This window comes from Eublepharis macularius, chromosome 1 (assembly GCF_028583425.1).
Source record: "Eublepharis macularius isolate TG4126 chromosome 1, MPM_Emac_v1.0, whole genome shotgun sequence".
NCBI classification, from domain to species: domain Eukaryota; kingdom Metazoa; phylum Chordata; class Lepidosauria; order Squamata; family Eublepharidae; genus Eublepharis; species Eublepharis macularius.
The window spans coordinates 240,445,326-240,468,267 of NC_072790.1; the positions used below are offsets into that span (position 1 = coordinate 240,445,326).

Here is a 22,942-nt window from a genome sequence, read left to right on the forward strand (position 1 = left end):
GGGAAAGGCGTAGATAGCATACAACATTAAAGAATGAATGAGTTCGGCAGGCATCAGAACTGTGCCCATTGACACACAGAGACAGTGCAAGGCAAATGAGAGGTTTTGCAGATATAAAGGGGGGGGCGCGAAGTTTAGGCACTCAGACTGAGGGAGAAAGCCCCCCCCCCGAAAAGCAACCGCCGCTCAAGAGAGAGGACGCGCAGGTCAGCGTTCTGGCTTTCCTCACCCGGTCGCGGAGCAGAGAGATGCAGAAGTCCACCTCCTTCTGCCGCAGGGCCTGCAGTGGCGGGGAGCCGTGGTGATCCACGATGAGGCGCAGGAACGTGTACACAGACATGGCGATCAGCATCGAGCTCTTCAACACCCACTCCCTGCAAGGGGCAGAGAATGACAGAGAGATTCGTGGGGAACCTTGAAGGCTTTAGCCTCGGGTGTAGTGGTTAGAGTGGGGAGCTAGGACCTGGGAGGCCCAGGGCTGAATCCCCACGCTGCCATCAAAGCTTGCTGGGTAACCTGGGGTCAGTCACCTAACCTACCTTACAAGGTTGTTGTAGGGATAAAACGGAGGCCAGGAGAATGAGGTAAGCTGCTCTGAGTCCCTCATCGGGGAGGAAAGCAGAGTATAAATGAAGTAAATATATAAAGGGCCAGAAGTCCTTTTTGCTAGATGGGTGGAGAGTTAGCCTTTATATGTGAGAAACACATATAAACAAGTCCAGGGAGAAGAAGGGTGAGCGGTCAGGCAGGGAATTTTACTGCAACGAGTCCCTGGGAGGAAGGATGCTTTGTGACGTTGTCTGCAAACGTTCTCATTTTTATCCCTCTCCTCCTCAAAGGCCCTCCTATCTTCCACTGCACTCTCACCACAAACTTGTGAGTTGGATTAGGCCGAGGGCATGCATGTGTTGTGAGCGTGAATGACCCAAGATCAGCCAATGAGTTACAGGACTGAACTGGGATTTGAAGCTGGGTCTGCCCAGTACTAGTCTGACACCCTAACCACCCATGCTACACCGGGTCTTAGGTCTCTCAGCTGTGTGGGTAACCAGCATAACGTGCACAACCGACAGCAACGGTCCCGTGCCTTACTCATCACAATCTGGGCTCTGTGTGTGCCTGTGCGGTCGCCTCTTGCACTGCTTGGTATGTTATGCTCACCTATCAAGGCTAGTTCTGGGTGTTGCAGACAACTTAGGGCAGGCCGCAGGCTACAGGAGTGGGGCCCTTTTCATCAGCTGCATCTTCACTGGGAAAATCTTCTCCTTCTCCAGGGAAGCCCATCAGATCCACTCTTTTATTTTTTACAAGGCCAGATAAGACCGAGCGGTTGAAGGAAGCAATCAGAGCAGCAGATGGAGGCAGGAGATGCAGCCTGGCTTTTTATGCAGTCTCCTTTGCTTTAGATTTTAGCCATTTGTGGATTTTTTTTAAAAAAATCATTTTTGCCACTTTGCTTATGACTGAAAAATGAACTTAGCAGACCCCGGCTGCAGGGCACCAGCTGCTTCTGCAAAAGAAATGCAGGCATCCGACAGCAAGAGCCGACACCACGTACCTGAAAGCAACCCAAGCCTCCAGTCTCGTACGGAGGCAGCCTGTTTCAATAACGTACGTGAAATTTGTACTTCAGTGAGCTGCCCCATGGGGTTGGCTACAATTTCATAAGCAAGTCAATGAACAAGAACGTAGTGAAAAGACCCGGAAGTGGGGTTAGCATTTGCTTGCTTAAAGCAGGCGGGCGCTGCTGGTGGGGCCGCCCTCCTGCCCTTGCAAGAGACAGGTCTGGGGTTAGAAGTGGCATTGTATAATGTGGGACGTCACATCCCCCTGAAAACCGGGTAAGACGCAATCACAATGGGTGACACTTAGCCCGTCCCAATGCACTCACATCACATCTGGGTTTTTGGGCTGATGCAATGTCATGAGACGTTATCTCCACCCACTGCTCTGCCCCCAAAGCTCCCGTGGACGGTGGCCAGTGGCCTGACATCCCTACCAGAAAAACGTAGGAGTGGGAGCCTGCAGCAGCCAGATCTAGGAGCCAGTCTGGTGTAGTGGTTAAGAGCGGCAGGACTCTCATCTGGAGAAGCAGGTTTGATTCCCCACCCCTCCGCTTGAAGCCAGCTGGGTGACCTTGGGTCAGTCGGAGCTCTCTCAGCCCCACCCACCTCGCAGGGTGATTGTTATGGGGATAATAACAACACACTTTGTAAGCCATTCTGAGTGGGCGTTAAGTTGTCCTGAAGGGCAGTATATAAATCGAATGTTATTAATGTTATGTCATTATCTCGTTTGTTACCCCAGAACCGTAAATACAACTCTCTCAGAAAGAGCTCTGTGCTGAAGGGGGGGGGGGGCGGGAATCACACACTGCAACAAAAAAGAAATCCCCAAAGGGTACAAAGCTGGAGGGAGGGTAAGTACACACATTGTCTGCATATACTTTGATATATTATTTTTCCTGCTACCCAGGATAGACAAGCGGACAGAGACAGGCAACTGTGCAGATGTTATACCCTGCAAAGGCTATACCCTTCCAACCGAGGGGGTCTCAGAGCCTTGCTACAAGTGACATTTTACACATGAAGGATAAAGGATCATTTTCGCAAGTCTTTCTGGGAACTGAAGTCCCTCTCCCCCACCCCTTTTCCTTCTGTTCCTTCCCCTCGCTGCCTGAAGAGACAGAGAGAGCCTGCGGCAACAGCAGCTTTTGCAAATCGTCTTGCTGGGGCGGGGGGGGGGGGAATGCTCCGGAGAAAGCTGAGAAAGTTGCAGCTGCCTGCCCCCAAAGATCGTTGAGAGCATGCTTGTGACTGGAGGAACGATTTGCAAAAGCTGCTGTTGCCGCAGGCTCTCTCTGTCTTTTCAGGCAGCGAGGGGAAGGAACAGTAGGAAAAGGGGTGGGGGAGAGGGACTTCAGTTCCCAGAAAGACTTGCGAAAACGATCAAGTGCCGTTCGCGTGTAAAATGTCACTTGTAGCGAGGCTCTCAGTCATTAAGTTTAACACTTCCTGTTTCCAGCTGAACTTTGCTCATCCGGATGGGACAGATGCCATATGCAAAAGGCTTGCCCCCCCCCCCGAGCAACCTGGCCTGCTCTGTGCCAGCCCTGAAACCCACATGGCAGCTTGCGAACCGGAATCCAGGATGGCGTGCTGCTTCAATATTTCTCCCCTTACTGCCACGCTCAGACACCACGGGAAGCATTCCTTACTCGGCACTTGACGTGAGAGTGACAGCTTCCCAGTTCTGGAAGTCTCCCGTCAAACTCTGTGACATCCGAAAGCGAGTGGCCTGGGCAAACTGCAAGCCACAGTTGGCTCCCCATGGAGAAGACACCAGCTTCGGTTGTGTTAGGTATTTTAGCAAGTGTCATTCCTTGTCATGAAAGAGCTAAGATGATGTTTATGTTTAGCTAGAGATAGCTAGTTTGCATAGGAACATTTAGATGTTGAGTAGCTCTTCCTATCCAGAGAAAAGGGGAGGTTTATGCTTAATGACCTAAGATTAACTTTTGGGTGATCAGTTTTATTGGGGTGCAATCAGAATTCCTGCATATACTCAGGGATCAATTACAGTGTCTAGTAGCAGTTAAACCGCAGAGATGTAGGAACAAAGAAACAAGGAACAAAGAAACAAGATGGAGTTTAATGGTTGTTGTGGGTTTTCTGAGAGATCTCTGTCTTTTGGTGCTACACCTCTGAAGATGCCAGCCACAGCTGCTGGCGAAACGTCAGGAACTACAATGCCAAGACCACGGCAATACAGCCCGGAAAACCCACAACAACCATCGTTCTCCGGCCGTGAAAGCCTTCGACAATACATCAAGATGGAGTTTAGTTAGCCATTCATTGTTTTTCCTTCCAATGTAACCTTCTTTTACCTTTATGTGTAGTAAATTCTTTTTACAGAAGCAAAAACATAAAAGCATCTGTTCCGCTTATTTCTGCTGGGAAATAATCATAATCTGCTACTTAATCCCAAATTGACTCCGGCCCTTGCATTAGGAAGTCACGACAAACTGGAGTTTTGTCTTTTGGAAAGCTCGGCTCCCTCGGGCTGCTTCTCAGGGGTGCTTTTATTTCACCAGGACTTTGGTGGTCAACCCACTAGGTATCAGCGGTTCCAGGCTACCTTTCGTAATCCCTACACTTTCTGTGCACTACGGATAGGTTATGATAGTTTTTCAACATGCTGTTTTTTGTATTTGGCAGAAGTTAGCGTTTTACTGTTAACTACTCTGGGCACCTGCAGCATGTGTAAGACGTATCAGAAACTTCTAAAAAAGCAAATCAAAGTAAAAATAAGCAAGCATGCTGGGAAAGGCGATAAACCCGGGGCAGCAGGGCAAAGCACGAGACTGGCTAGACTTGCCAGATATTTTTAGGAACGCTCGTAAACTATTATTTTCCCACATACATCATGGAGTAAATTTCACTTATGGGGATACGACTACCAATAACAGCAGCTATTTTAACACACACGCAAACACGCACCCCCTAAACCTTGCTCTCCGAAGCCAGAAGCTGGTACCGGGCCCGAACCTCACACTACTTTTTGCACAGTGCCCTTCATCACTTGGTGAGGATGACCACCTATCACAACCCCTCACATGTAAACTTCCCTGCCATCCCCTCCTAGGGGATGCAAAATGCATTTTTAATCTTGAAAGAGGAATGTAAAAAAAATTATATTTTACAAAAACCTACACCCATCTTTGCATTTCGTTAACGCTTTAACACAGCTTCCAGAAAATGTATTAAATAATCCAAGGGCCTGATAAAAGCAGGACATCAGCCTGCGACCAAATGAACAGGTTCGTGGAATCCTAGAATTGGAAGGGTCTTACGGACTATCTAGTCCAACCCCTGCCCAATGCAGGAACAGCCTAAAGCATCGCTGGTAAGTATTCATTCAGCAGTTCCTTGAAGACTGCCAATGAGGAGGAACCCACCAGATCCCTAGACAGCCAATTCCATTGCTGAATTACTCTTAACATGAAGAAGTTTCCCCTAATGTCCAGCTGGTACCTTCCCTCCCATAGTTTAAACCCATTGTTTCGAGTCCTGTCCTCTGTTGCCAACAGGAACAGCTCCCTTCCCTAAGAGACAGCCTTTTAAAAACTTAAGAGAGCAATCATGTCCCCCCCTCAGCCTCCTCTTCTCCAAACTGAACATTCCCAGGTCCCTCAATCTTTCCTCGTAGGGCTTGCTCTCCAGGCCCCCAATCATCCTAGTTGCTCTCCTCTGCACCTGTTCTAATTTGTCCGCATCCTTTCTGAAGTGAGACCTCCAGAAATGCGCATGATACTCCAGGTGGGGCCTGACCTACGCGGTATATAGCGGGACAATGACATCCTGTGATCTGGATGTTATGCCTTTGTTGATAACACCTCAAGACTGCATTAGCCCTTTTTGCTGCTGCATCACACTGACGGCTCATACTCAGCTTCCCATCCACCCGTACCCCAAGATCTTATTCACACACACTGCAAACAGCTCACAGACAGTGCGCACACACAGCAAACAGACAAAGGATCTTATCCCTAATGCAACAACCCCCCATCCCCCACCCCAAACCGGGGTGGAGGAAGCAACCACGGAGAGAGGCCTCGGCCTGCCTTTCCTGCTTGTGTAGGCCTTCCAAGTGCATCAGTTTGGCTGCTGTGCGAGACAGGATGCACCACTCTTAATTTCTTAAGCTAGGCTTACCACGATGGTGTTTCAGGACAGGTTTTAAAAGGAGCCATCCGACATGGAAAGGGTGGGAAAGCCCTGATGGACAGAGGGCGACTTCTGCAAATGGTGAAAAGGCAATGCGGGGTGGAGGGTGGGGAAGAGAGATGGCTGGAAACACGTCAGCGGGGGCAGCGCTCTCAGCTAGCTGGGGCTAATCAATCTGACAAGCCACAGAAATCAGAGGTGGCACAGGGCATGAACGGCAGCACACCGCAACATGTTGGCAGGCTCAACGAGGTTACGGGCTCGAGAGATGGAGTTCGTGCTCTTACTTGAAGCAGTCAACACTCAGGGAGCAGGGAGATTTAAAAGAAACAATTCAAACTTTGGCTTCCACCTCCCCGCCGATTAAATTCTCTCAACCCCAAATGTTTCAGCTTTGCTCTCCAGGAACACCCCTTGAGCTGCAGTCCCACCGCAAATTACTGACAAAAGAGGGCTGCTGCCAATAAATGGCTAGGAATGCCGTAGGATGCCCTTGTCCCACAATGGTGTGCTTGTGCCATGAGAAACTGGACCTAGCCAGGAGACTCCCCCCACCCCCACTTTTTGCAAAGACCCTCAGCATACTGCTGCCTGGAACTCAAAAGCTGAGAAGCTGCCTCCTCCTTTCGTTTCCTCCCTGGCTGGTCAGACGCTCTCCAGTCCAAGCGAGATAAACAGGGATGAGGCCCAGCCTCGCTTTGGAGGCAAGAGTCCCATCAATTAAAGAACTGGAGTTGCTACAGGCACAGCTTGCTGGGTGGGCCAGGCGGCAGCAGCTACAGGGCAAGGCTGTGTGCAACCCGCAGCTTCCTTACACAGGAGAGGAATTAGGCCCCAGAATCCGTTCTCCGGAGAGTTTCAGTGACCTCTCTTTCAGAGGCTTGAAGCTGCAAGGGAGCAGCGAGAAGCCCCACGGGCAGGTTCTCATGAAAGCTCAGAAACGTGGGTCGGGGCAAAAGTAACAGATCCCGGACATCTGTGCAGTTCCCCAACTGCCCCCCTCCCAAGACGTCTCTTTTCTCACCGAGTCCAAGTTGCTGCTCGACTCGGTGCCTGGTAATCTCCTGGTAAAATTGACCCAAAGTCCAGGAAGACTGAAAAGCCGAATCAGATGAGGTGGTAGCAGCCGACTCGTGTATCTTTTCACGGATCAAGTTCTATCAGGGTTTCCATGAAATGAATGGTTGAGAGAAAGCTGCTATACCTTTCCCCTTCTACCACCACTTTATCCTCTTTGGTTTGTTGCTCCAACCCATTTTATCCCTTTCCCATATTTATTTATTTGGCGTCTGCCTTTCTCACTGAGACCCATGGTGGATTACACAGTGCAAGTGAATACAAAATAACCAACAGTGAAGAAAGTCGACAGGAAAAAAATTGATTCATTTGAAATGTGGTGCTGGAGGAGAGTTTTGCGGATACCATGGACAACCCAAAAGACAAATAAGTGGGCATTAGATCAAATCAAGCCTGAATTCTCCCTAGAAGCTAAAATGACAAAATTAAGGCTATCGTTCATCATGAGAAGACAAGATTCTCTGGGAAAAGTGAATAATCCTCGGAAAAGTAGAAGGCAGTAGGAAAAGAGACAGACCTAAAATGAGATGGCTGGACTCAACCAAAGAAGCCGCGTCCTCCAGTTTGCAGGATCTGAGCAAGTCTGTTAATGATAGAACGTTTTGGAGGTCTTTCCTTCATGGGGTCACCATAGGTCAGAGGCGACTTGACGGCACATTACACACACACAACAGTAGGCCGTTCACTGAGCAAAATACAATATGATCTGCAATTAGACATTAGAGATGGGGAAGGAAAACAGTGGCTCATGGGGAAGAAAGGGGCAGGGGGCAGAGTTCGATGCCTTTCTCCCATGAGGTTTCAGTTTTTAAAGATTAAAATCCCCTCCCTCAGCTCCTGCTTCAAGTATTATTTCCTTTGGTCCTCCAAGCCATGGTGAGGAAAAGGGCAGAACGCTACCTAGTCTCGATTATGGGAAGTCCTGACGTAGAACCCCTTCTCTGGTTTCTGATATTCCAGTTATATTTTGAAACAGAAAAAAGCACAGCCATTGCTTAAGACTTCAATTTCTTCCCCTTTCCCCCAGTCTCTACACAGACCTTGCCAAAATAAACTGAACGACCTAAATCTTGGGAGACAGAATAAATTGAGAAAAATATGTGCTCATTGAACAATCGCAAAAAGAATCTTCCAGGAACAGAATTTGGCCCTTCTTTGATGCATGGTGTATGTGTGAATTTATGAAACCAAAAGTAAGTAGCCCTGCTCATACAGGACAAGGAAAGATGGAAAGTGCAACACAGAAACTATTAGCAATACCATAAGGACTAGAAACCTGCTTTCATTTCAAATCTGTCCTCTCTTTCAAGGGTCTGTGTCAGATACTGCATTGCAGGGAGGAAAAAAAAATACCCATTGTGAACTGAAAAGAGAGGGCTATCCGGACAGTCTCAGCAGGCAACAGGCTTTGATTTGTGAACTCAATGTGTTTCCTGTAGCGTAAATGAGTTTTGGTCCCAGGAGACGCACTAGATGGCGCTGCGGGGCAACATGGGGAAGTTAGATTATTCCCGGGGAAGAAAGTAAACACACACGGAGTTCTAAGTGGGGGCCAGAGCAAAATGCTTTAACAACATGATCGTTCACCGCGATAATAAGCCATTTTAAAAGACAAATGGCTGCTGCGATAAACAACATTTTGCAAGAGGGAAGAGCTGCCTGAAAAATAACGAGGTAGCCCCAGCACCGGCTGCACTTCAAGGTATAGTCACCAATTAGCTCTACCAAGGCAAAAGGACAAAAAGGCACAGCAAGATGCAGTGTCTGAGGCCTGGGGTGGCCAAAATTGGAGGGTTGATCCAGACACTGGCAGGCCAGGAGAGCCTGTTTGAGCAGCGAAGAAATGGGTGGGTTTCCACCATGCACAAGAGAGCCACCCTCACTTAAGCCCAAGACTACAAATGAAGATTCCAGCCAGGGTATCAGAAGAGCCTCGGCAGAAGGAATTTTCGGCACCTGAGTTTCATGACCAACTTCCCAGCTGTTCTTTGTGCGCTCCAAGGGTCCCCTGCGCGTCAGCAGAGCTTGCGATGAACAAACCCAAGATGGAGCGCACGTTTCTGATGCAGGCTGTGATGCCGTCATGCTCCCACTCTGCCTCTCCCATCTCCTCGCCATGGGGGCTTGGGAAGAGAAGGGTGGACCCAGAGGGGTCTTTACCTAATCCAGGGGTTTTCTTCTGCAAGGTAGGGAGAGTCAGATAGGGGAAGGGCTTGCGCTTCATCTGCTCTGGCTACTGAGACTGTGCACCCATCACTGATAACTGGGGAAAGCCTGCACCTGAAACACTCCATTGAAACACTCGTGGGATACAGTGCAGAGCTGGAGAACTGCAGGTTTAGAAGCTCTGCCGATACAAGGAGCTGGGCGGAAACTGCATATTACTCCCATTCTCCAGTCACTCCACGGGCGACCCATGACTTACTGGGCTCAATTCAAGGCTTTGGCTGTCACATACAAAGACCTTCATGGCCTTGGTACCTGTATCGGGACCGCCTCTCTCCTTGTGCTCTGCCATGTCAGCTTCGCTCATCTAAACAGGGCTTTCGGCAAGTACCGCCTTGCAAATGGGAAAAATCAACAACTGTCCACATATGCACACTCTCTGTTACGGCCCCTACCTTGAGGAACGGCCTGTCTGTTGAGGTTAGGAAAGCTCCCACTCGCGTGGCTTCCTGCAAGCTATGCAAAAGTGAATTATGCAGGAGGGCTTTTTTTACGCATGTAGGAGGGCAGTAGTGTATCGCAATGGTTCAGAGATAGATTTTGGAAAAGGAGTAAGGACTGCAGTCTATACTACTGCGTACCGACTGTTGCTGTAACCTATTGTGTTGTTTGTCCCAGCTGTAGTTCATATTGACGTACACTGTGTAATTTGTCTTGAGTCGCACTGAGAAAGGTGGATGATAAATAACGTAAACGGATACAAAACGAGTATGTCAGGAAAGCATGCAGGTTCCTGCCAACTACTTGAAGCACAATGTCCTGGAGCCACACCGCATTATGACCAGCAGAGAACTGAAAACACCCAGCTTTGGCTGGGAAACTATCACAAGGGTTGGGGGAGGGGAATGGAGAATCATAGGATCGAATTTCTGCTTACGACATTCCCCACATGTAGAAAATTAGCTGCTCAGGGGAAAGCGTCGCAGCCCTGTAACTGTAATGCTGTATGGCTTAGGCGTATGCTTTTGGGAAATCCAGGATTAGGTTGCAGTGGTGCCGGGACTGCATAGATAAGCAGCATGAAAATTAACAGATTGCTTCTAAGTTAATACTGCATAAGAGAGAGACAGTGTTCTGCAGTGGTTAGAGTGCTGGACTAGAATCTGGGAAACCCAGGTTGAAATCCCCACTTTGACACAGAAAATCACTGGATGACCCTGGGCCATTTGCAAACTCTCAGTTTAACCTGATTCACAAGGCTGTTCTAAGGATAAAATGGAGGAGAGGATGTAAGCCTCTTCGGGTCCCTATTGAGGAGAAAGGCAGTGCATAAACGAAGCGAATAAATAAATAAACAAGCAAGTCCAGACACAATTTCATCTGTTGTCATTTTTATACACAGGCACGTGTGAGCGAGCTCTGGCCCATCGTGAGTGGGCAATGAACCAATGCCCCACAACACCGTCAGTATGCCTACCTTTGCTCCATGAGCATGTCAAGGATGTTCTCGGCCAGCCAGATATTCTTTGCGGTCACATCCCCTCCTGCAAACACAACACACGTCAAATGTGAGAGGAGAGGAAGTTTCGCTTAGCTTGGACGGCTGCAATTTTCTCCAGGCTCAGGTTTTGCCAAGCTGCTCCGTCCCGGCCACAACTACCGCCAGCGAGGCAGGAAACCACATTTCAAACTGGTTCCTTTCCCCATCGCTGCCACCAGCTTGGGGGGGGCCTCCCATCCTCCAGTGCTAAGCAAGGCTATTGGAATCAAAGCTAAAACTTGCAGCCATCTGAGAGTTTCTCTGGCAAAGGGGTGGAGAGTAAACGCCCTGAGCCCTTCCACCCTGAGCCGTCTAGCACTTAATCGCTTGAAGCCCCTCCAACCACAGTCTGATCTTGAACCCAAAGGGGTGCTATTTTGCCCCCCAATCCTACCAGCCACTACCCAGCTATCACCTACGACACCCTGAGTGGCCAAGACCTAATTCATCCATTGCGTTCTTTCTGGAAAATGTTGCCACAGTCATTCGCATACATGAAATCACCCCTTTTTATTTTTTAAAAAATGTTTTATAAACTTTATTAGTATATTTACAGCTCAGAAAACAGTAGTAATATCCAAAACTACATCTTGCTCATAAATGGTGAATAGAATTTATAGATGTTCTCAATTATCTCCCCCCTCTTATCCTTTGAGCCCAAATTAATCATTCAGGAACAATACTATCTAGATCATAGTTTTGGAAGTGTAGCCATGTTTGTGTGTAGTAGTAGAAGGGTCCAGTGGCATCTTAAAAACGAACTTTTTTTCAGGATATCTGACAAAACTGACTCACGACAGCTTATACCCTGGTCTTTAAGATGCCACCAGTGCAATCCTAAGAAGGGTTACTCCAGTCTAGCCCATTGAAACCAATGGGTTTAGACTGGAGTAACTCTTCTTAGGACAGCACTATACTGGACTTAAATTTTGTTCCACCTAGATCAGGGGTACACAATGTGGTACACCTGAGGGTGCCATGGTGACTGGTGATGCCTTTCCTGGTACCTGTCAAAATGGGTGGGGCCAGGCAGGGCTTCCACCCAGCAAGCCTTCTGATTGGTCGCTGGAGAGCTAACAGGCTGCGCATTTTGCAGCAGCTGCCACCAGAGCACAAGTATCTTCAGGTAAACTGCGTGTACCAGGGTCGTGTGTGCATGCAAGAAAATATATTTAAACAGTATGTTCATTTTAAAGGGTGTCCTGTTAAGCAGAGCTTCGGCCTGAAATGCTGAAGAGTAACTATTAGAGCTATGCATGACCTCACTCCTTGACATTTTGTGGTTGGCCGCACCTAGGGTTGCCAGCTCCAAGTTGTGAAATTCCTGGAGATCTGGGGGTGAAACCTGGAGAAAGTGGGGTTTGGAGAGGAAAAAGACCTTGGCATGGCATAATTCCATAGAGTCCAACCTCCTCCCCGCCAAAGTAGCCATTTTCTCCAGGTGAACTGATCTCTGTGGCCTGGAGACCAGCTGTAATTCCGGGAGCTCTCCAGCCACTACCTGGAGGCTGGCAACCCTAGCCGCAACTCTTGCGGCAGCCATTTTGTGGTTGGCTCCTCCTCCAGCGGCAGCCATTTTGTGTTTGCGCCCACTGCCCTGTGCCAGAATTTCAAAAGTGCCCAAAGGCTAGATTGTAGAGTCTTAATTACTTACTAACAAAGGCATTCAAAGAGCTTCCGAGTGGGAGGAAAGTTATATCCGTTTTGGTTGCGAGGCTAGTCCTCATTTATTTATGCTATTTATAATCCGCCTTCCTCATCAAGGTGTATTACACAGTGTAAGTCAATACAAAACTCAGGGGTTGCATAACTAGGTCACAGAGGCTAAGGATGGTAGGGGAAGGAACAGAGGGGGCAGACTGCATATTTTCTTTTGTGTCTGGCCTTGAAGACCAAATCAGCCTGGTTATAAGCATATGAAATCTCCGCCTTTGACCCATACAATTTTATTAAACAGACACGTTACTGTAGATTGAGAGCCAGGTAAACAGAAGGAGAGCCAACGTTAATGATTGAAGAGGAGTCACAGGACGGTAAGTAACTGGTCTTATCTATAGAGCGGCACCCAAGGTCAGGGTTGCGGCAAATATGCAGTCAAGATGCAGAGTGATTGCGGAAAATTCCTCTGTCGGCAATACCCACGGGAGAACACATTCGTTGGTTCGGAACCATCTGCTCTTGGACGCATACCCAACATCCATACCGGGGAGTGCAAAAAAGAGGCTCCAAAAGCCACCACAGTGTAGCCATGAGACAGCTGTGGAGGGGACAGCAGCCTCGAGAAAGGGGGCTTTGCAGTGGGGAACATGGGAACTCCACGAAGGAGGAAAAAATAAGAAAAGGATAGATTGGCTCACTCTTTTTGTCCCCGTCCCCCCGCCCGTGACCCCAAGCCTACCCCCTTTGAGAATGCAGTGCTGGCAGTCTCCATGCTTAAACTGGCCTGCTGCGCGTCGCAGACACGGGCAACGACAACAAAAATGAAAATGTCTGATTTCTATTAAGATTGGGTAACAAATTTCATCCTCTATAGATGTCAGCTGACTCCCCGACATGATAAAAAATGTTCCCAGGAATCTATACTGAGCCTGCAGTCTTTGATTACCGGGAGCTAAGCAGAGCGTGTCTGTCACTCCCGTTCTGCGGTCACTCCACCAGATGCTCACGAGTCACCAGGCTCAATTCAAGCTTTTGGCCGTCGCATACAAAGCCCCTCGCGGCATTTGGTCCCTCAGATGTGCGGGATCTCCACGCTCCACCATGGCAGCTTTGTTCCTCTGAACAAAGTCCTGCAAGTGCAACCCTGCAAATGCGCAAAAACAGCTGGCCATACGTGTGCATTCTCGGTGGTGGCCCCCATCTTAGGGAACAGCCTGCTCGAAGAGGTCGGGAAAGTCCCACTCTTTCAGCTTTCCGCACACTATGCAAAACTGAATTATTCAGGAGGCCTTTTTTCACTCACATAACAGGGCTAAAGGAAATGGCTCAGAGAGATTGTGCTAGTTAAAGGAAAGGGACTGTAGACAATACTACTGGGCACTGTCTGTTGATGTAGGTATGCTCCTAGTAGGTAGTTTCCACATCATTTACTATGCCCTGTCAATCTCCTTGTTTTGTTTTGTTTCAGCTTTTCAAATTTCCTCAATCCATACCCTACTGTATTGTTTATCGAACGTCCCAGCCATTGACTTACACTGTGTAATCTGCTACGAGTCTCGGTGAGAAAGACGGACGATAAATAAGTAAATAATGTATATATTTCTTTGGTTACTTATTTGCTGAGAAAGGGGGCCAGAAAAAGAGGGCAGCTGCATGTGAGTTGGTAAATCTACAAAAAAGTAAAGAAAAACCGGCCAGGGTGCTGAGAGTAGTGGCGCATCAGCTGAAAACAGGAGGGAGAAGCAGCAAGTCTGATCAAGCCCCAAGGAGTTTATGTGGTCCCAGGGCAGGGAGGATTTGGGACAGAGAAAAATTTCCCAGTGATTTGCGGTATTATCCTACTGCAGTGGTTCTCAGCTCATTTGTGATTTCCACCACTGGCATGAGGCCCTACGTACACCTCAGGGAGGCTTGCAACGTACCTGTTCCTCCACCTGTGGCCGTTCCAGGGTTGGAACAAGGGTTTCCTGGTACCCCTACCCTCCCAGTGGGAGAGGGGGGGACCCAGCACTCACTTTCGCATCGGTCAAGAGTGCTCCTCACATGCACGTTCTCCTGTGCCTCCGCAATGACATCACTTCTGGGAAGTGACATCATCGAGCAGGCTTGGGAGGGTCCGCACGCTTCACAGTAGGCTGACTGGAGCCCCAAATGGGACTGATTCAACCCACTGGGGGCCCAAATCAGCTCGCTGCGAAGCACGGGAATGCTTCGGGGTGGTGCGATGACATCACCCCCAGGAGAGACATAGTTGCACTGCCCAAGAGGCCCGTTCCCCCATCTTCCCCCCACCCCCCCACCCCCGGTTGGCTAGGCAGGTGGTGGTGGTGGTGGGTGGAAGATCTCCCACCCCCATCGGGGGACCTGGGATCCCTAGCTGGAACCATTTGCCAACCTCAAGCCCCACTGGGCCAGGGCCTCGCCCACTTTCCTGAAACATGGTGCAGGTGCCACACTGGGGACTGGTGCTCAGAAGAGCCACCAGTGGCATTTCAAGGAGCAACATGTGGCTTCCCAGCCACTAAGTATCGCTGCCCCAGTGATTCTTGGTGGGCTTCCAACAGGTTTCCAATTTATTTTACTTGTTAATTTTTTAGAAAACATACATGCTGCCTCTCTAGAGACCTGCCCGAGGTAGCTCACAAATAAAACTTTCCAATTAAAATGTAAAAACAGCATAAAAACATTCAATATAAAGTACAGCCCCGTGGCGCAGAGTGGTAAGCGGCAGTACTGCAGCCCAAGCTCTGCTCACGACCTGAGTTCGATCCCGGCGGAAGCCGGGTTCAGGTAGCCAACTCAAGGTTGACTCAGCCTTCCATCCTGCTCAAGGCTGACTCAGCCTTCCATCCTTCCAAGGTCGGTAAAATGAGTACCCAGTTTCCTGGGGGTAAAGTGTAGACAACTGGGGAAGGCAATGGCAAACAACCCCGTAACAAAAAGTCTGCCAAGAAAACGTCGTGATGCAACGTCCCCCCGTGGGTCAGTAATGACTCGGTGCTTGCACACTTTTATGTTTATAAAGTACAGCATGAAATCAGCACACTTGATGTCTAGGCACCAGTCAGGAGGGCAGCAAAACATACATAAAGCTGGCACTTCTGTACTTGAGGGATTCCTCAAATATGCAGAAAAGTATTGCTTGGTAAATTTTAAGTAAGGTACCCCCCCCCCATGCCCTTTAGGAGGCACGGAAAGCAGCGAGCAGCTGAATACCAGTTAACTGAGGGGTGGTCACAGACCCCAAAAGCTTATTTTATCCCAAAGAGGGACATATGGTTCAAGGGGAAATTTACCAATGATTCCTTTCCCCAGCAATAGAATTATCCAGTTCCACAGCTGGAGCTAAGCTGCCTTGGCCCCGCCTGGACGGGAGACCGCTTGAAACCCACACACAAGTCATTCCGAGCTCTTGAAGAGCAAGGGCGTAATAATAACAAACTCAGAATTAATAAACACATCTGTGTCCAGCAAAATCTTGAGGAAGGGGGAAAGCTTCAGGTCTCTCATTTGTCACACACAAATGGGGTTTACGAGTGCCCTGCCCTTTTCCAAGGCTGTCTGTGCAACTGCAAACTCCCTAGGGCAGGGCCGCCTAAATCTTTTTCAGCCTGTGGATATAAGGCAGCGGGTGCAACCAACAAAACAGCTGCCGCAGGAGGTGCCAGGCACACAGAAGATGCCCAAGTGTGAGGAGGAAGAGGGGTTCTTTAAAAAATACACTGGGAAAGATCAACGAGGGAGAATAAAATCAACACTGGTGGTAATGGCTGCTGCCGAAACAATGTTATGTTAACCAGATTTCCAGCAGCTAATCAAAAGAACCCCACCCGCTTTCTAAGAATACATAGAGGGTTACCAAGAAAGGTGTCAGGAGGCACCACGGTGCCCATGGGCACGACGTTGGAGATCTCGGGTCTAAGAGTTCAAAAGAACACCAACGAAACACACAGAACTGGCTGTGGAAGGCAAGTCCCTCCACTGATGTCCTGATCACTCATAGTAACTTAAAGTATGCCAGACACTCCTCGGGACACAGACCCCTCTTTTAAGGGAAGTAATAAGCAGTTAAGCAATTTTATAAAACTGTGTTGATGCTTCAAAACAATTTTATAAAATTGGACAATGTTCTCTCTCAGCCGTCACATAAACAGCTTCATAAGGGTGCCCCGTGTATTAAAAAAAAAATTATCCAATTCTCATTTTTTTAAGAATATGTGTTTTCGCAGGATAAGGCTCCGATGAAATGGTTATTGTCCTTAAATTAGACCCGAAATCTACCAAGATTATTTGAAATTGCAGTTGGCTGGCATAATCGCATTTATATACAGGAAAGATTGAACGTATTATTATTGTGCTTAATGCAGCTGTTTTTCCTCTGCTGTGCTGCTAAATGCGCAGCAGATTGAAACTTTATTTTTTCCCCCCTTTCGCCAAAAGAGAGCAACCAGCCCATGATTTTTTTCCTCCTATGCCTGCCTACCTCTGGCTCAAGGCAGCTTTGCTCAAATAACATTCCCCTGCCTCAACCTGTCAAGCTTCTTGTAGCTATTTACCAACCCAGTCCCAGGTACCGCATCCCCCAAACCATCTTGTGTACGTTTGTGTGCCTGCGTTACCGTAAGTAAACATGGCGGTTAGGAATATGGTTGCCAGCAGACACTGAGAATGCAAGATAAAAGCGTGGAGACAATGGCAGGAGGCCGAGGTAGAGGGATTCATGGTCCCGTGGTAGCCTGCTAAGGGATAAGCAAGAACGCATTCGGAGAAGGAGGGAATAGCTCAGCAGGACGGCACTTGCTCTGAACGCAGAAGGCCTGAGGTTCAGTCCCTGAACCTTCTCTCTCTAAGACCCCTGAGAGACAACAACAGACATCTAGATGGATTCAAGGTCCAACTTGGAATTAGGCAGCTTCAGATATTCACATCAGTGGAGAGGGTTCAGGGACACACAGCACCTGCTTTGCCTGCAGAGGATCTCAGGGTGCAAAATCCATCACTGATCTTTGCCCATCTGTAAAAGGCAAGCTTTACAGCCCCAGTTTGGATAAGGATCACGTGGAGAAAGAAAAAGGATTTAGCCCCTCGATCCCTGCTTGGCTTCACTGACCGAAATCAGCTCCCCACCCCCACCGCCCCTGGTGGCACCAGCATTTAAAGTTGGTTTTTTAAAAGGATACCTCTGCATTTTCCATTGAAACTCTAACGCTGCAGTACAGGAAACCCAGTTCTGATTAGCAGAACTAAGCACATCTTGGAGCATTGCATCCCCTCCTCCCTCCTGGCCCCGATCCAAATGGGAGCTGTGCATTTTGCATGTTACAGACGGAAACGGAGCAAAGCTTCTTTTTTCTTCCACAGCCCCAGAACTCAGCGGCAAGCCGCGATGTTGACGGGGAACGGGTACAGGACAGACAAAGGCGAACTCTTCTTCACCCAACAAGTAATTACGTTTTGGAGTTCGCTGCCGGCAGAAAAGCGATGGCCATCAAGAGCGCAGTTGGTTTTAAAAGATTCCAGGAAGAGAGGTCCAAACGTGTGGGGCTGGCCTATCTGCCTGGGATGGCAGGGAAATGCAAACTACACCCTCCAAAGAGGTTATAGTGTCTCTCCCAAAATACCAGAACTTGGGGGCGCTCAAGGAAGCTGACGGGCAACAGATTCAGAACCAACAAAAAGAAACTACTCCTTTACCCAATGAGTATTTAAACTGCGGAATTCACTGCCAGAAATTGTAGTAACGGCCATGAGCAGAGATGGCTTTTAAATAAGGGTGAGCCAGCTTCGTGGAGGAGAGATCCTTCAGTGGCTGCTAGCCTGGGTGAATAAAGGGAACCTCTAGAGTGAGAGGCAATGAACCTCTGAAACCCAGCACCAGCAGGCAACAGCAGGGAAGTCCTTGGACTCTGCACCCTTCTTAAAATATGTGTCCGTTGTCCTGCTGGGCCTTCAGGCCTACGAATGACCCTGGAAAGCAGCCGCCAGACGGAGCAGACAACGTTGGGCTAGACAGGCCAAAGGCTTCATATCTCCCACGTGAATCTCAAGCCAGACATCTGAAAAGCTACCCCGGGTCTCAAACGCTCCTGGCGCCAGAAAGAAACATCTCTCAGAGAATCCAGCGGGGGGGGGGGGGGGAGTCACGGCAGCTGACTTCTTGTAAAGCGAGGCGCTCTTACAGGGCTACAAGCCAACTGCCCGGGTCTCGGTGTGCTCACCTGCTATCTGCTTCATGAAGGTCATGCAGATGCCGTCACTGCCGAGGACACCGCTCCTCACCATCTCCCGCACCAGCCAGACAAACTGAAAACGGGGAGAGAACATAAAGGGGAGGGGGGGGGGACGGAGAGGATTCAGGGACAGTTCCAGCAGCTAACACCAGGCTCTGCACCGGATGTCTCCCACCCCACTCTGAGCTGTCGTTTTCGCAGCGCACGCCAGCCTTGCTAGTCCCGTTCTTGCTTCTCCTGCCCTTGCTCTTAAGCCTCATCCCATCCTTCCCATCTGGCAGAAAAGGAATCCAGAACCTCAACGAGCACGCTAACCTCTCTTTGCAAACTGATGTGCCCGGCGACACAGCTCGGCCGCAGCAGGCCCTTGGGGCCAAGAAGCCCAGGCTGTGAGAAAGATCCAGAGTTGCGACAATCTCTACTTTTGTCTTTAAAAAAAAAAAAAGGAACAAAAGTTGCTAGCCCACGGGGGGGGGAGGGGGGGTTAGAGAAAGCCCTGAAACTGCGCTGCCCGTTTCTGTTGAAAACCGAAGAACCGGACTGGAACCATTTCGCTAATGTTGGGAGTTTTCCCTCGACTTGGCAGGCCTTCCTCTAAAGCCTTTTTTTTTTAGCCTCTTGAGTCAGGGAAGCCTCCATGCCCCAAAGGCAAAGCAGCTTCTGTTAATGAAATAGATCGGAAAGATCCAACCCGTTACGTCTGCTCCGTCCTGTTTTCTTCCCTCCTACCCTGCGAATCCTGCTCCTCTTGCATTTGACCTGTAAGTCTTGACCCAATTTGCAGAGTGGCACACTCAGCAGGATGAGCGCTCAGCATTAAAATGTGCCGTGGAAGTTATCTCGCAAACGTGAGGAGTTTGCTTCCATCACAGAGTCTAGGTCTTGCTGGTTGTAGAACTTCGGACTCCATGAAGATGTCGCATCTCTGGCCCCAGTACTCATACTGAGCCGCTACCTTTGCCAGTTTCTTCTCTGTCTCCCCACCCACACCCGCCCCTGAGGGCAGTTTCTCCAGAAGCTCTTCTCACCTGAATCCGACAGGTGTCCTGCAGCTTCAGGTACTTCTCCATCACCACCTGGTTCATCTTGTTCAACAAGCCAACCATTCCGTCTCGGCTCACTAGCGTCAGATCCCGGTAACACTGTGGGGGGAGAAGAGCATGTGGGGAGGGGTGGAGGAAATATTATGGAGGGCTGAATGGAGGGCAACGATTGCACGGCACTCAAACAGAAACCCACATTTTAGCTGATCTACGAGCACACCAACCACGTTTACGGATCTGAGAGCCCAACACAGGCTGTGCAAACCAATAGGAACTGGGGTGAGATTCTGGACAGGTATATGTGATCACCGGAGTTTCCCACATTTGTTTCTTCCCCGCCTCATATGGACCAGGAAGCCTTTGGGACTGACCCACACTACTTCTGTGCGATGGGTTAGCAAGCACATACTAAAGGGCAGAACCAAATTCAGGTCCAGTAGCACCTTCAAGTTCAACCAAACCCTTCCAGGGTATAAGCCTTCAAGAACTGAAGCTTACATACATCAGAGAGATAGTAGATTTGGGTGGTTTTCAAGGAGCTACTGGATGTGACATTCGTTCTTCCACTACAGGCTAACTTGGCTAGTCATCAGAGACTACATTAAAGTCATTCTCACTGGCCGCACTTCCCACAGCTTATACCTGAGTGTCTCCAAGAAGCTCTTTCTGGCAAGCAAAGCACAGCAGCGGTGTGCAAACCAGGCCCCTGACACCTGCGCTCCGAGCATTTCCCCAGCCAAACCTAAGACTTCTTCAAGAGCTTGGCAGGTGGCCCCGTTTTCCTCCCGGCCTGGTTCTACAGCAGACTCCCTTTGGGCCAAGGACGTTTGGGCTGCACCAGCCGGCAGGGATCAAAGCCCCTGTCCTGTTTCCTAAGCACCCACCCAGCCTCCCCGAGACTCAAGTCCAGCGCAATGAATCTTCAGTTCTACGCACTGATACAGGGCTTCTCCAAAGGGGGAACGTTGTCCGGGCTGGGCAGGGGAGGGCTTTCAGCCCACTGAATCATACACGGATCAGATCACACGTATAAACCGGCTCCTCTTCCTCTCCGTGTATGGGAATATATGAAGAAGCCACAGGGTGAATCAGGTGGCAACAATCCCGCTTAGCATTTATACAATATTTCAGGCTTTGCACCCAGTGCCTTGTAGGAATCCTAACAGCAGCCATCTAAAGGAGATGAATATTATTGTCCCCATATTGAGGGGGGAGAGCGAGGCCGGGAGGAGCAGCTTGCTGAGGATAGTTTCAGGCAGGTAGCTGTTGCCAAGTAGGCCCCCTCCCCTGCTTTGAAGCCTGCTATGAACTGTGTTAAAGTTTCCTGCGTTGCTGTTTTACTGCTGCACCAAAGATTGCTTTGCACGTGTGTGTGTTCCGATACACGTGTCAGTTTCCTGCCTGCGTGTCAATTACCCTGCTGCAATAGACTGTGTAGTTTACTGACTCCATGTTTGGTTAACTGCACAAAGGACTCTCTTCCTGGGCAAGCCCTGCCCTGGCCTGTATCTGGAATTCCCAGTGTGTGTTTGGACTTTATTACAAGTGTGCCCCGTGCCTGCATTGCCATCTGCCACGGACCGTGCCTGTTCCCTGCCTTGGACTGTGTTTTAAAGTGTTGTTCCCGCTGCCTCCATGGAAGCCTGCCTCATATGGGCCCAAGCCGCTGCTAGCAGCCGGGCGCCTGCCGGGGAAACCTCCAGCGAGCCTGGCTAGGCGCTCCCTGGTCAGTTCCCGCCTGGAGCCTCCCGCGGGCCGGTCGCCGAGCTTGCCCTCGCTACCGGGCAGCCTGCTATCCAGCCCCAGCTATGCCCAGCCGGCATCCATGTTCTCAGGCAGCCAGAAGACCCTGAGAAGAAGACTGCTTTGAGAAGCCATTTCGGCGAAGCGGGCACACCACGTCCGCAGCGAGAGCCCCTCGCCCCGCTCTGCATATCTTAGGAGCCGCCCCGGAGAAGGAACTAAGTGCCGACCATCCCAAGCACTTAGAGAATGCATCTCAAAGAAACCTCCGCATTCCAGAAGCTGATGACATCAGGACAAGCCCTGTCCGCTGGAACATCCTTTCAGCCCACTTGGATTTCCCCCTCCCTCTTTTGTCCCCTCTTCCTGAGGTGTCACTTATCACAATCTGATTACCAAAGTGGCCCATCCAAGCCATTCAGTGACCCATTAGACCCTTTGTTTTAATCTGTGAGAACCACCAAGTACAGCACCAGCCCCAGGGTACATTTTGGGGTATTTAAGCTGGTCTCCCAGACCACTCGGTGCTCAGGCCATTCCTATCCAGACTTCCTTGCTGTCCGTCTGTGGTCCCAGTGCTGGCATTGGGCCACCTCGCTGTTGTGTCTCTGCTTCGCTTCAGGATAAGTGAGTATTCCCCCTATCATCGTTGGGAACCAGCTAATGCGAACGTCTCTGTATTTCCTACTCTGTATTTCTTAGACCTTGTATGTTCTTTGTATGATTGTGCAAGCTAGGCTTACGCTACACTCAATACACGTGTTTGGACCTTACTCCTTGTCTGCCTCTTTTTCACTAGAGTGTCTGGGATCGGGACCTCCGTAAACATAGGTTATGATCCTCGCTTAATATTAATAGTTACAGACTGCTACAGCTAATTCCCCATTATAATAAAGAGCAGTTCTGGTAACAGTTTACTGGTGGAGGATGCGGGCATAACCCGGTTCGTGTGAATACACGTGAGTCGACACGCGTGTTTTCGGCGAACTGACTTAGAGGAAAATTTTCCAGACCTCTGTGTAAAGAGTGCAATTTAGCTCAGGGAATTAAAAGTGTGAGTGTGTGTGGCTCTAGTGAGCATCTCTATCTTGTGGGTTGGCTTTTCCCCATTTCCTCCTTCAGCCAGCTTTGGACTACTTGCCTTTTGTGGTGCACCGCGAGGCCCTCCAGCCGTTATAACCGGTGTACTGTGGGTGAGGACCTCTGAACTGGTGAAGTTCCTGGCCACCTTCCGGGCCGCCTAAACGCGTCTATGTGGGTGGGATCCCAGAAGTAGGTTCTATAGATTTATATATATCCTGAAGCAGCACATATAAAACTCTTTTCCGCCCTCCCCCGTCTCTCCTAAGTCCGTCCAAACCCCGTTCCTGCCAGCACTTAGGCTTCAATCCCCGCTCCGGAGGAAACGTGAAGGGATCGTTAGTCCGTTCGTTTTAGTTTAGCTTTGGGAATCTGAAGCCAGGTTCCTGAAGCCCCGCGGCAGCCGGCCGCACCGTGCTTAAGAGTTTTAAGTTAGACTCTTGGGCGCCTTTCCGCTTGCGAGTTTTAAGTCAGACTCGTGGGCGCACCTAGCTTGGGAGTCAGTGGGACTCTTGGGCACACTTTTGCTTGGGAGTTGTTAGAACTCTTGAGCGCTTTTTCCGCTTAGGAGTACCGTAGTTTTACTCCTGAGCAATTTTGCTTGGGGACTTGCAGAGGCAGTCCTTGAGCGCTTTCAGTCTTTTGGTAGAGGCTTGGAGACAGTTTAACCGTTTGTCT

The 22,942-nt window shown here is 49.6% G+C and overlaps 1 protein-coding gene across 1 annotated transcript in view; it reads right to left on the bottom strand.

Moving 5' to 3' along the window:
• INTS3 (integrator complex subunit 3) overlaps positions 1-22,942 on the bottom strand; it is a 140,239-nt gene that overhangs the window by 64,916 nt on the left and 52,381 nt on the right. The window contains exons 4-7 of the mRNA XM_054995062.1: positions 19,427-19,540; positions 18,387-18,471; positions 10,447-10,513; positions 230-374 (exon numbers count right to left, since the gene is read on the bottom strand). Coding sequence (XP_054851037.1) covers positions 230-374; positions 10,447-10,513; positions 18,387-18,471; positions 19,427-19,540 — 411 coding nt within the window. The remainder of the gene's footprint in view (positions 1-229; positions 375-10,446; positions 10,514-18,386; positions 18,472-19,426; positions 19,541-22,942) is intronic.